General features: G+C 40.7%; 1 protein-coding gene across 1 annotated transcript in view; it reads right to left on the bottom strand.

Annotated features, from left to right (window-relative positions):
- The window catches only part of snd1 (staphylococcal nuclease and tudor domain containing 1), a 187,530-nt gene that overhangs the window by 33,959 nt on the left and 139,262 nt on the right, over nt 1–14,309 (bottom strand). The window contains exon 18 of the mRNA XM_014336127.2: nt 12,474–12,615. Coding sequence (XP_014191613.1) covers nt 12,474–12,615 — 142 coding nt within the window. The remainder of the gene's footprint in view (nt 1–12,473; nt 12,616–14,309) is intronic.

The following is a 14,309-nucleotide window of genomic DNA, read 5'->3' as shown; positions in this document are numbered from 1 at the left end:
ATCTGATTATGGTGGGTTCCAGTCTGCCATCCTATGCTCTGAATGCACTGAAAAAGCAGGAATTCTTTTGGCCTTTCAAATGCAATCTTCTTCAAAATGAAAATCAAGTTGAAGGATAGCCCTTTTTTGACATATTGGAGGTGAATCACAGAGGCAGAAGTGCAAGGGGACATGACTTCTACTGAGAGATCTAAAAATAATAGCCACGCTGAAACCCGTCCAGAGGTGCACAAGACGATGACCTTGAATGTGAGATTAGTCAAATTTAAATCAGGCTTATTTTTTCAACACTTAAGCACGACTGGTGGCTCAGTGGGGGAAAAAAACAAAAAGCAAAAACAAAACATTAACGCCTTCAGATACAGATACCAAAACACAACCCCAAAACAACCTGCTTCTCTTGTTATGCCTTGACTCTGTTAGAGAAACAGAATTTTAAATTAAGCAAGCCAGCTCTCCCAGTGGGTCTTTATGGCCTATCAAGCCATTATATCATGCGAGGGAGACCTATTATGGTGGATTCAAGGCGAGAATGGGGCTGTCGATATGGCGGGAGCTTGAGAAATTAGATTATGAGTCAGGGCTTCATGGATCCAATGACTGCAGTAAGTGGCAGCCTGATTTGCACCCATCAGTTGCAATTGGGGAGCTGATTGTGAACACCACTAAGTATGTGCATCTCCAAGAGAGCCACTTTTCTGGTGTTTGTGTATTATGTACAGTATATTTATTTGTGTATTGCAGAGCATGTTTACACACGCATGTCTATTAGTGTTCGCAAGTGGCTGTGCGTCTTGTGTGTAGAGCTGTATGAAGAGTGTGGAAGCAATTACAGCAGCTAGTTTAGTAAAGTGGCCCATATAAATTTCCATGGTGGTATTTTTAGAGGCCATTTTCACTGATCTACCACCTGGAGGGGGTTTGTGGGCAGGAGCGCCAGAATCATGTGCAATGGAGCATCTTTAAAAACATAAATTCATACAATGGGAAAGGAAACTGAGGCAAAAACAAAATTGCATTACACATACAGCACTGTGAAAATGTTGGAGGTTATTCAAGGAAAGCAGAGATGCTTTCGAAAATACTGCAAATAGCTTCCTTTCCTCCCCCCAATAAAATCACGTAGTAAGCGGTAAACATAACAGTCATATCAATATTTTGTGTGACAATACTGCATCTACGCATACACTTACTCCCAGTCTTACAATAGCAGATCCGGATATTTTTAAACCACATGAATAGAAGAACCTAGCATGTCAGCCTTGGGTAGAAACCCAATTTCTCACCTTGTACATGTGTACTTTTATTTTACAGTATAACTGGGGTATTACAAAAACATGTTTTCTCCCACTAACCTGTTTTCTTGTGTGAAAATAAATGCAGTCAGCGTGTGCATGTATCTGCGTGCAAAATTAGTAGGTGCTGCTTATGCATGTTACTATCAAACAGCTTGGAGGCAGGCACTGCACGCACCTTTTTAAAAAAAAAAAATTTTTTATTTTTTTTTTAACTTATGTACTGCTGCGAGTTGTCATTAACACCTAAAATTATTTATGCTTGTGGAGAACAAGAAAACACAAATAATGATGCTGTTTTTCCCACGGTTATCTGTGCCGAGACAGGCAGGCAAGCTGCAAACCAACAGCAGACAGGAAACCTTCATTTGCATGCTGTCAAACCTGGAGAAAAACACCAACGAGGGATACAAAGGGATTGTGGGAGTGTGTAAGAAAAGTTGGGAGCTCAGTTTGATTGTGAGGAGGGGGGGTGGGGGGGCGGTCAAGGTGGGGGTGTCCGACACATCACTAGCCACCAACTGGTACAGCAATTGCTAATGAATGCAGCAGAGAGGTGGGGAAGAAGCATCAACACACCAAACAGACCCATCCTCAGCATTTTGTAGAGAAAGCAGTTTTTAGAAAACACATCAGATGAATTGCTTTCTAAACAACTTGCATCATATGGACCAAACACACACGCACGAACACAGGCGGGGTGGTTGCATCATTATACTCCAGCTTTACCACTGTGGCTTGGTGCAGAATAACTAATATTGCAGTGGACTACAGCTTCCACAGTCAGCCACCTCCTTGATTTATTAAGCAAATTAAAAAAGTTAGTGCGTGCGAATGTGTGTGCATTTAATTGAAAATGCTTTATTGATGTAAATGGTATTTACAATACCGAGCAACAGAATGGATTATTTACAGTTTGAACTGGAAGCTGGAGCTTATGAGACCACCATATCACAGATTTTAGCATGAGCATAATTATGCAGACTTCCTAAACAAATCTCACTCTGCAGGTGGGCCTTTTAGTGCCCATCACCTTTATTTCCTCGTGTACACTGCTGTTTGGTACAGTTTGAGCTAAGGGTTCTATTTTCCCTGATGTTTGGAAGAAGAAGAAAATTAACATATTCATATTCACCTCCTGATTCTTATCCTCTAGAAAGTGAATAATGAAGACTATAATACATCCTTATTTACCAGATGCATTTTCTTGCATCACAGTTGAGCTCCAGAACTTTCTTATCTCAGTCTCAACCTGATAGAGTTGCAAACTGACACCGACAGAGCACTCAATAATCTTCATTTCCACATCTGCAGACTGCAAGGTGTGTTCAATTTAGTATGCAGTGTGGGACTCGCGCATTATCATTATTCCGTGTTGGGATTTGAAGGTCTAATTAGGAGTGCAGAATTCTTGGATCTAAGTTCAGAAACACTCCATCCATATGTCCAGGTTTAAGTCTATGCTTGTCCATAGAAGAACATCAGTGTACTGTCAAGGTGCAAATCACAACACCAATAATAACAAAAGCAACAACAACAACAACAACAAAATGCACATGGAAATAAGGTGGATGTGCAAGGAATTACACACAAATACCTACAATTAGGTCTCCTCTGACTGCAATCAGTGTGGAAGAAAGCTAAAATGAACTTCACAAACTGCAGGTGAGCACTGACAGAAGTAATTTGCCATCTGGGGTGAATTGAATAAAAGCTTACGCAAGTGCGAGGAAGAGTCGCATTAGCATGGAAGGACAGCGAGGAAACGCTGCATTACAGCACAAGATTCCCATTTTACGTTGGCATGAAGACAACTAAATATCTGCGTGCAGATTGGGTAAACCATGTCAAGCGTGAGTGCTCATTTTGCGTTGAATGGAGAGCCAAAGTGACGATCTAAAAAGCAGCCAAACCACTGACTGTGTCTTATGGCGGCCAATTTCTTTCTGTCTTCATCTCTTTATTCATCTGTTGTTTATTTCCCACCCCCCTCCCTCGTTCTGTAATTTGTTTATTCACCGTTATGGATGCAGCTGTTTGTAAATCATATGTAATTACATTTCGAATGCCCACAGAATAGCGAGGGAACAATTAGGCTTTAAAACAAGAAAACAACCAAAAAGGTGAGCGAAAAAGAAAGAGGGGAGAGAGACTGACATGTTACAGGTTAGTTATGCCCATATTTTATTCTTTTGTGGCACACTGTGTGTGAACAAAGGCGAGGGAAAACAAAAAACAAAAAAAACAAACAAAAAAAAAACAGCAAATCAAGTGCCCTTTCACTACGCATCCCAAGGCTCCACTGAATTCTATTAAGCTGTTTACAAAAGGCATTAAACCCACAGAACGGTAAATAATCACAATATGAAAGGAGCTCAGGCCAGGAGAGCAATGGCTACCTATGAAAGCCTTCCAATTTCCTGGTTTATAAGAATGACAAAATTAGGAGTCAAAGCCGAGAGCATCTATGAAAAGATAACTGCCAGGGAAATAACTGACTGGAGGAGATCCAGACACATAAACCTAGCTACAGCTCAGTCAGATTTATAAAAGCAAAATGGATGGTAAGATCTAGAGGAGACACACAATTACCCCAAAAGCCTTTTTTTTTTTTTTACATCAGCATTCTCGCTCATGTTGAAAATGCTGCAGAACCTTTGTTGTGCCCCCTGCCTGGCTAGTCAAAGACTGTGGATACATGGATGGTACATCATCTACCATCTGAGAGATTCACAAACACTGAACGGAGCTTAGTTTGCGGTGTTAAATATGCATGAGGTTTGGACAGGCTTCATCCTCTCGGGGTAGAGGAATGGCTGTGTTTCAGGACATGCGAGCAACAATTTCAAGGTAAAAAGGCAGCAATGACAAACAACAAAACACAGCCTCAGTATACAGCGTACTGGCTTGGAAGGCCTGCAGTGAGAGCAAGCACACTGCAAAGCTGTTATGAGATCATTGGCCCCCGTGTTTGGTCAACAAAGAACCTGTAAGGCAATCACCTGCAGACAGTGTGTAAAAGAAAGGCAAAATAGGAAAAAGACCATTTAATCCCCTTCCTGGCTGATCTTTAAAATATTCTGAGCATCTGCAGCATGTCGAAGGAGGTCAAGCTAGAAAAACAAATGATCGCCCCACCTGACAACTGCTGCTCCACTCCCTCTAGAACGGGATATGGATTACGTCTTGTGATACTCCACCAGCAATAACTCTCTTCTATTTTTCACTTCCTGCCAGTCTGGAGTAGTTTTTTTTTTTTTTTCGAACGGCAAATTACCATTTCTGTAATTGGAAAAGCCATCACTGAGAGAGAAAGCATCTGTGGCTCTCTTTTTGCATCAGTCTCTTCTGTTCTTCTCTCTACCACCTGTCGAGTCTCATTGACTGCAGCTAATGCCTGGATTTGATTGTGGGGAGTTTATATAAGAAGGTCCTTATTCCCCAAATGTGCACATATTTGCACATTTTTGCCCACATTTGGTAGAGTTGATGAGATCCAGATTTAGACCTGCAAGTGGCTCACCACTGTGACAAGTCTCATTCTGCCATTCGGCTTTAGGTAATCGACCTCGAAGTTGACATTAGTGCAAATCGTGCTTACTATGAGTGTGGACAAACATGCTTATTTTCCACCTGAAAAGCAAATGCACCCCACCTCAAACAGACAGGTGAGCTGACCTTTTAGAAGCTAAGTTGCGCATCTGATTTAATAATGAATGCCTTGGGAGGCGGAAGATCATCTTGGCGGGACTTGACCTCTAAATATTGCATCTGCTGCAGTGGCAGGGAGCTGGAAAAGTGAAAAACAAGCCGCATCGGGTGCTTCTTCTCCTGCAACTTTCATTTCCTAGCTTGGTTACTTTGTTCAGTTTATGGTCGAATTGGACTACAACAAGGTCTTGTACACACTTCAGCTGAATTAAATATTAGACATAAAAAGGGAGGAGAACAGGGATACAGAGGCCACAGAAATAACTACTTTTCTTTTTTCAGAGTATGGTCCATTTTGTTTTAATGGCAAAACTCTAATTAGACTGAATTTGAAATTAAAGCTAGTATTGTATTGGAAACAAGTAGCTTAAGCTCAAACATAGTTGTAGTCACATACACTTAGTATAATTATAAAATCATTTACTTTGTAATTTTATTGAACCAAAAAAAGGTTTACTACAATCATTAATGTACCCATCAGAGTAATGCCTGAAAGTTGTTATTTTCCACTGCTAAATTTCTGCAATTTCTCTACTTCAAACTTTAATAAGACTGTTCAACAGAGAACTCATGCTTAACAAAAATTACTTTGTTAAATCTAATGCTTTGGGGGGGAAAACCCAAACAAACAGTATGATATGGCACTGGCACAGAAGTTAATTATCTTAACTCCTGGCTGACTCTGGCACACAGTGTTAAAATTAGACATTTCATCCAAAACACACACAAAAACCTTTTTCAGTGCACTCTTGCCTTTTTTTTTTTTTAGTAAGCTGTACTCTGTAGAGTAATCATCACTTGGCTGCCTTGACATGACATCTAATTATGAGGCCACTCACCCTAATTCACATGAAACGCTATAGTAATTCTTATGTTCTCTTATTGAAATCAACACAGTGAATAAAAAGGGAACTAGCCCAAAAAAAATCTACTTGAACTAAAAAAAGCAATGGAAAAAATAAATTGAACCTAAATTGTAAAAATAATGAAATTCCATTTCAAAAAGCAGGAAAGGACTTGGTCTGAAGTCCAGCCAGACAGTGTTGTTCTGCCTGCATTGCTCCAACAGTAGCTGGGTCCAGCATCATTAGGTGATGAACAGCTGCTGTGTGTAAAAGGTAGAAGTGTGAATAATGTGGACGGAGTGGCACCTGGTTGGGGGGAACGACTCCACTCATTATGAGGCTGTATGGGTGCCAGGAAACAAGCGGTAGACAGGATGTACCACCAACCGCGCTGCAGCTGAGGCTTGGGGTGAGCAGAAAATGTGTGTTTGTCGGTCGGGGCCAGGCCTAGCAGCCCAGTACCGTGGATGTGACAAGTGCGTTAAGGCCAAATCAGGGGGAGGTCACTAGCTAGGCAGAGACAAGTCTTTTGCCCAGTAACACAATCTGTGGCTTGGGAAAACCAATGCAGTAATATTAAACAGTGTGTCACAGATTAAACATCTATTCTACACAAGTTTACAAGACAGAATAAATGGTGTTGTGGCAGCTGTAAGCTGTATGTTCAGGTAGACCCCAGCTTATATAAGCACTGATTTGAAATAACTGTACGGTTCCTGGAATGTCACCTGCAACTTGGCAGCCCCTAAAACTGAGCTCTGTCTCTCCAACACTGCAGTGAAGCATGTGCTAATTTTTCACAGATCATCAGAACTGTCAGCTCTGCTGGATAAAACTCAAGTCAGCTTGCACTTCGTAAAAGGATACAGGTGGAAGACCCAGGTACAGAGTTTCTCCTTCTACCCAGTTCACAAAATCTAAGGAGGAGAACCTGATGACATCGAGTATGATGAGGATGTCATTCTCCCTGCTGCACAGGCGTCATGGTCAGTGGCAGTCCCATCAGTAAGCCGGTGTCTTTCCCAACACCCCATGAAGCCTGCCCACATGTAGTGTAGCTGGGGCTCTATTTGAGTGTGGTTTGGAGAGATGAGACATTTCTGGGATAAACAGTTTGCCACAAAGTTACTGTCAAAGGTTTTAGGGCTGGTTGTGATTGTAGCCTCGTCCATTAAAAAACCTCAGTGTGGTTACCGTTCCTTCAGCTTACCAACCTGAGCTGTTTAAGGTGATCTGTCTCCTGTCAGAGAAGTGCTCCAAGTCTGGCCAACTGATATGAGCCGATTCATCCACGGCCAAAGACACCGAGATCTAAAGAACCCATACTGGCCCAGTGTGCCACAATAAGCGAGAACTAGCTAGAAATGCCACACTTAGATGGACAGCTTCAGCTCTCTGGGTACCATAGTGCTGATATAGTGTTTGAGAGATGGCGTCATTTCATTGCAGTGCTCTGTTTTAGATGTGTTATGCATCCTACACCATTTGCTATATAGTGGTAAAACATTTTTCACTGCCGATGTGCGTTTGGCTTCAATTTTGGCTGGGCAAGTGGGCTTTGGAAACATGCCAATTGGTCAGCATAGGCTTATAAGAAGGTTTATAAAGGAAGCCCATCAGCTGCACCCTGCTTTTAAGCCTCTAGCATGCCTCCTGCAATTTGCCCATCATTTCAGAGGCTCTCAGGGCTCCTTTGAAGTGTGCTGACTTGAAGGCACATTCTCTCAAAATTATCTTTTTTGCTGGCTTTCTCAGAAGCAAAAGGGATGTGTGAACTACATGTTGTATCTGCCATAGTTCCTGTTTGAAGTTTTCAAATCACTATAGCTACAGTTAGCCTGCTTATATATGCCCCACTCTTGGGGGGTACTGGCTTTTCTCCCCCAGCTGTTTGTTGATGAGAGTAGCTTAATTCACTTTGTTATGTACAGCCTTTGTGCATCCAGTTGGATTGGAAAGAAAAGAAAAGAAAAGAAAAGGAGAAAAAAGGAAAGCAGCTCTTTGTTTCCCAGGTTCCCACTCATTGAGGGAAGCTTCTTACCTTACAGCGGTCAACACAATGGGTGGTGGAGGCTATTATGTTGGCACATTACTGCCGAGGACTGAAGTCTCCTACACGCGCAATGCCCCAGACATGCAGCTAGCGTATGGGCCCCTTTTCTGTGAAGGATATCTAAGCAGCTGCTGACTGGCCATGGCTACAGATGTTTATTAGGATCTACCAGCTGGATACGCCTGCTCCTTGGAACACTCAGTCCTTAGTATGGGCACTTAAGGTCTCGTTTATGCCACTGTGTTGGTAGAGTGCATTATAAACCTGAGCAGAGCTTTTCAGATCCATGTCTACATCTCCACTTAGTGTCAAAAATGCATGGAACAACCAGTAACATGTGCATTTTCTGCTCATGTTTGTGTTTTATTGCTTTTTTAGTTTTGCCACTGACAGAAGTCATATCATGAAAAGGTCTTTGCAATGTAGTGAGTGATAGAAACACTTCAAAATGTCTACTTCTGTCACCATCTTGGTTATGCACATTTGGCTTATTGGAAACCAGCATACAAATATGTCTTTGTAGTCTTTGTATTGCTTGTAATCACATCAATTCCTCTCACTGTGAAAGCTATATGAATGGACAACAATGTAACCAACTTTCCTAGGCTGTAGTGTTTTGGTCAGGTAGATTTTCTGTAAACAAGGTTTGAAATGAAATGTTTAGTCACTACGGTGTCCAATATACATTTATACACACATGCCCACTTCATATTCATACCTATCAAGAGTGCAAGAATATATTTAGCAAGTGTTTAAATTACATAGACTCTCCAGCATAGTGGTAAACTAGCAATATTGTACGGCACAGAGTCACTTCCTTCCCCTGTGCCTGGAGTGGCCTTTGTCTTTCAATGTCCAAGGTCACACAGATCTATGCAGGCCCCCCTCTGACAGTAATTACATATAGCCTCCGGAGAGGAAGCAACATGCACAAGGAAAATAGGGGGTGGGGGAAGACACAGCAGTACAAAGCAGAGAGATGTGTGTGTGTGTCTGTGTGTACTGGGAGAGGTGGGGGGCACGAAACAATGAGCGATAAAGACCCTTAAAATAAACTCAGGATTAAAGAGCTTCTCGTTTAAGCTTCTTGGTGACTTGGAAAACCACTCCTAACGTGAAATTAATCACTTATCGAGTCTGTGTAAAGATTTTCATATACTGAAAAGGAGAGAGAAAAAACAAGCCCTTATATCCTTATTTAATTATAAATGGGAATAATTAAAATGGGAAAAGGGGTAAAATACAGTGCAGATACAGAGGGGCCCAGGAGAATAAAAGGAATTCTAAACCAAATTTCCTTCGTTTAGGAAAAAAAAAAAAAAAAATCTATATTATATATACACACACATTTTTTTTAAAGTACAGCAACAGCTGTGAAAGCTTTTCAATACCCACTGATCACAGCAGGCCACAATAAATAAATAAATACATTCCATCCTATTAGATAGCCACAACTCCCACAGGGTTAATGGTTTGGAAACTGCATCTAAATATTAATGACTGTAACCCGACCGATTGTGTGTGTGTGTGTGTGTGTGTGTGTGTGTGTGTGTGTGTGTGTGTGTGTGTGTGTGTGTGTGTGTGTTCTCTTTCTTTATCTTTTTAATACATGCATCATCTTCTCATTATATTGGACTTAAAACATCTTTTTCTGCCCGACTGTTCATTGGTATTAATATCTACACTACTGCTAAATACTAAAGTCCTACTAGTCAAAGTCAAAGTCATGTTGTTTTACAGCCCCTGTTATAAAAACGTGTGTGAAACGCTGATGGATGGGAATGTCAGGTATACTACTATGTTAAATTTTAAATACATCTGTTGGTATATATAAATTCAACTCAGTGTTTACTCATCCGGTTAATTCCTGTTTCATATGACCTTACTTGACACATGTTATTACCTATAGATTGGAATCAGGGCAGTAGCGAGCACATATGTAGAAAAAAGCCTGCTATTCCAGATGTTTTCAGACATTGATAGTGGGACAGATGCTATAATCACTCTTTCACTTATGCATTTATGTTAGGTGGTATGTTGTCATCAGTTGCAATCACAAGAATATTAAAAAATTCTGCCTCCACTTCCAAGCTTATCTGAGTATATAAAAGTCCTTTTCAGAAAATTTTTTGGGGTGGAAGTGGGGGCATGTAATGATAAAGCACTCAGCTTGTATGATTTTACAGGCCCTAACACTTTGATGTTCTCTTCAAGAGGTTGGTATGACTTAATGTAGCTTTGAGGGAGCGTCAGTGAAAATGAAAGAAACCAAGGGAGAAAAGGAGATGGAGGAAGGAGGGGAGGGGCAAACAACATGAAGGAGAGGGAGATGAGGAGAGGAAAGCAGAGGGTGAAGACCGGTCAGGTTTTTCTTCCCTGCTGAGAATAACAATTTTTTTAAAGTAGCACGTAAGTCTCTTGGTAGAAGAACACGAGCCAATTAAGAGGGAAAAAAATAAATAAAAAAAGCCCTAGCACTGCTGGATCATCTAAAAATCAAGCCTTTATATGAGAAAAGATTAAATAACTCATAGCTCCCCTGTCAAAATGCACTGAGAGCAGCAATGTTTAAGAAAAAAAAAAAAAAAGCAGATTGTGTACAATTTCTTTAAATGCAACACTTTAGATTCTACCCCGTAAAAAAACGTTGAAGTTGTAAATACCTTGCATCTTCCATTTCCCCAGGTTCGTTTATAGGTATAAAGAACTTATGAGAAATATGCTAAAAATCAATAAAAATGCTTTGATTTGCTCTTTTATGTGTAGCTTGAGTACATTCTGTTTCCCACAAGACCATGAACTCCTACTCAGTTTTAGATATTGTGTAATATATGTTTGCTTCTATCCCACCCCACCCAACTGAAAATAAAGGATGCTGAAAGCATTAACCCTAGTTTCAGGTTAATGTGCCATGTATCATATATTTCAGCATCTTCACAGAGACACCCAATTAAGATCAGTGATAAAAAAAAAAAACCCCAAAAACAACTCACTCAACCTGAACATTAGTCCTGACTTGCAGGAAAGTGAAGCTGAAGTAGCCAGAGGCAGTGAAAAGGCTTTAGATTTGAATCTACAGCTGATAGAAAATATTGTTGAGCGCATGTCACAATACCCGAAGCTTTCAATGTACAGAAAGGTTATACAAACAATTGTGAGCTAAATGTTTTTCACAGTCATAAATGATTGGATTATTAAGATGCGTGTGATGCTTAGGCTTAGATTGGCAGTAAATGAAGGCAAATTAATTAATGATGACAGTGAGGCAAATTAAAAGGTGGCCAAAGTCAATTTCATGGCCTCTACCAGGCGACTGCCAGTGAAGACAGATGTGGGGGGCGGCAGAGAGAGAGAGGAAGACCTCAGAATCCTGAGTTGCTCCTACAAACTGGCAGACGATGAAGGGATAGTGATTGGCATAAAGGATTCAGATCTGTTCCAGCTAGTTTGTCAATGCAGCTTTTAATGTATTTGCATGTTTCTAAATGCAAAATTGTGTCATGGCAATAATTAAAGCTACATAGACAGAATTTAAAATAGACAACCCACCCCTGAAGCACTCTCCCCTCTATTCTAAACCCTTCAAAGCAGATAAGCACATACTTACATATTTCAAGCCTTTTTTATGTTTTGATTTGGATCATTATGGCTTATACCTCATTGTAGCCCAAAAAAATGAACTTTTTTGAGATGCACAAGTACAAGTGCCGCGTTTCATATGAACTAAAACAAATTCCATGTTGTTTTTTTGGCTTCACACAAGACTTGAAACCCACTACCTCTGCTCATCCAATTGAGCATGTATGCCTTACTTCCTACTCAGACTTTTGTGTTCACACTACTCATCTGATCTGATCTCAAGAGTTCTATGATTGGCTGGATTTTCTAAAGCCCAAAATCAAAGGCCAGCAGAAGTGCTGGAGTCTAGTCCCCCCACATTGCTTCACGGTGGATCATCATAAATTTTTCTTTTAAAACCACAAAAATTTCAAACAAATTGCCTATCCGAGCTTTAAATGGCAAACTTTTTGTTATCATAGAGAGAGTAGATTAAATTGTAAGACTCCATTTGACTTGAAAAAAACTGCAAACATCAATGGTGACAGGAGGGGATGTAGTGATTTATTCCTATCATTTAGTAGTAATAATAAGCGGGACGTCCTTTGTTTTGTCTCCTGGTGGGAGGGATGCTGCAGCAGGGGATGAGCCGAATGTCTGAGTAGTAGAGATAATTGTCATTCATAAAGTCAGTCTGGTGTTAAAAGGGAATAAAATGCAAAGTCCTTGCTTGCCACCGCTGTTGGGAGCTGGTGTAGATAGTGGTATTTAGTGTGAAGCTGCAAAAGCTGACAGAAAAAAATCTGCAGCTTGAAGTAAAACAGCATGTTTATAAAGCAATTTCAACTTTTCTAAACGAATTCTCATTGGTTACTCTATCAAATTTTATATTCACTGGAGTCTGTTTGTCTGGTTTTGCAAGCTGCCTCTTTAGGCCAACTCGAAAATTATATACTTGGAAAACTAAGTGAACAAAAATGAATTTTCATGCACACGACCATCTCGAGGTACCTGTCTCTACATCCTGGGCGTAGAAGTGCAGGGTGTCGGTGATTTCAGTGACATAGACTGGTTTGTAGTTTGCCACGCGCTCCTTCTCCTCTGAAAGATGCACGACCTCCTCCACTGGTTTCTCCTCATAATTGGCCCAGACCTACAACACATACAAGGAGTAAAAAAATGTTTTAAAAAAAGACATGTCAATGCAACACAAACATGGAGATCAGATAGGTCAAGCTTAATGTGCCAAACATTTTTCAGGGATAGAAATTCATGCAATGAGAATTCGTACATGCTGCACCAGTGGCCCGAGATTTATAACAGCATGAGACTACTGAATGAGACTGGAATGTCATGCTGACATACCCGGTGTTGGTGGCATATTGCACAAGCAACAGCAAAGCAACATTCGTTTTCACTAATTATTTTTGGTCCAATTTCAAACCCTTGATGCTGCCAGCATATGGGACAGTCCATCACTCCTATGACAGATTTCTGACCTCACATAATACTACAAAGATGTTTCTGAACACATATTTGCAAAGATCTTCCTCACGTCTTCCAGCAGTTGTTTTAGGGCAGGGGTGGGCAATTTCAGGCCTCGAGGGCCGGTGTCCTGCAGGTTTTAGATCTCACCTTGGGTCAACACACCTGAATCACATGATTAGTTCGTTACCAGGCCTCTGGGGAACTTCAGGACATGTTGGCTGTATCCCAATTCAGGGTCTGCAGCCTTTAAAGGCTGCATTTTAAGGCCAATTACATCACAGCGACGCGACGGAGGCTGTCCCAATTCAAAGGCTGCTCGAAATGCGGCCCTCAAATGCGTCCTTCATTTCACTGAATTTTAAGGATGTGGCGGTGTAGACTTCGTGGCCCAACATATCCCAGAATGCATAGCGCAGCGGTGGGTGTGGATAATTTTTCCGGAGAGAAAAACGGCGGAAGACGGGCGGCCAAAGAGTAAACTTTTAAAAGTAAGTACTGAATATTATGTCACTTATTTATGTGCGCATGTTTAATAACGAAGAACATTAAAACATTACTGTTGGCCACATGTCAGCAAAGTTATGTGACATTAGCGATGTTTGTACTAACTTGGTTTTAAAGCCTTTACTTTAAAATATACGCCGTTCAATAGTTGATGTTAATGTTGCAGAGAATGTGATGATTTTATGGATATTTAAAGTAAGCACTGAGACAAATTTAGTCATGCCAACATATTAAAAGAACAACATTTGTCTCTCATATATATATATAACACAGTTATATATACAGTGTCAAAGAAACCTGTCTTTGAGTGAAGATTTAAGGTGACAGGAAATATAAATAATATAAATAAATGCAGCTTGAATCTTTACTGAAGCTCAGTATTTGAAACAGAGTTCATTCATTGCTGTAATAACTAATAATGATTGAAATTGTAGCTTTAAAATTGGCCATATTAGATTTACATTACCAAAGTGAGATGACTCAAGTCTCATGAACAACATTAGCTAATTGTTATTTACTAGCTAATCTTAAATGACTGTTCAGTACAGAAGTGAAGCCCAATAATCATGATTTCACAGTCCCGTGGTCTCAGCCTCAGATACTTATCAAATCAAAGCTCATGTCGAAACAAACAAATGAACAGAAGACTTTGTCCTTCATTTCTGTCAAACAAAGCTGTATGAAACGTTTCCAGCTGTTAGTATCATGGTTGCTAGGCAACCTGGGCAGCGCGACGGAGGCTAGACCGTCCCATTTCACAAGCCTCTCACTTCCGGCCTTAGCGGTCTTTGAGTACGCGGCCCGTGTGGACCGTTAAGGCTGCAGACCCTGAATTGGGATACAGCCGTTGAGGAG

Source organism: Haplochromis burtoni, unplaced genomic scaffold (genome assembly GCF_018398535.1).
Source record: "Haplochromis burtoni strain Fernald_Lab_line unplaced genomic scaffold, NCSU_Asbu1 Contig_131, whole genome shotgun sequence".
NCBI lineage: Eukaryota > Metazoa > Chordata > Actinopteri > Cichliformes > Cichlidae > Haplochromis > Haplochromis burtoni.
This window is presented reverse-complemented; position numbering and strand designations above follow the sequence as displayed.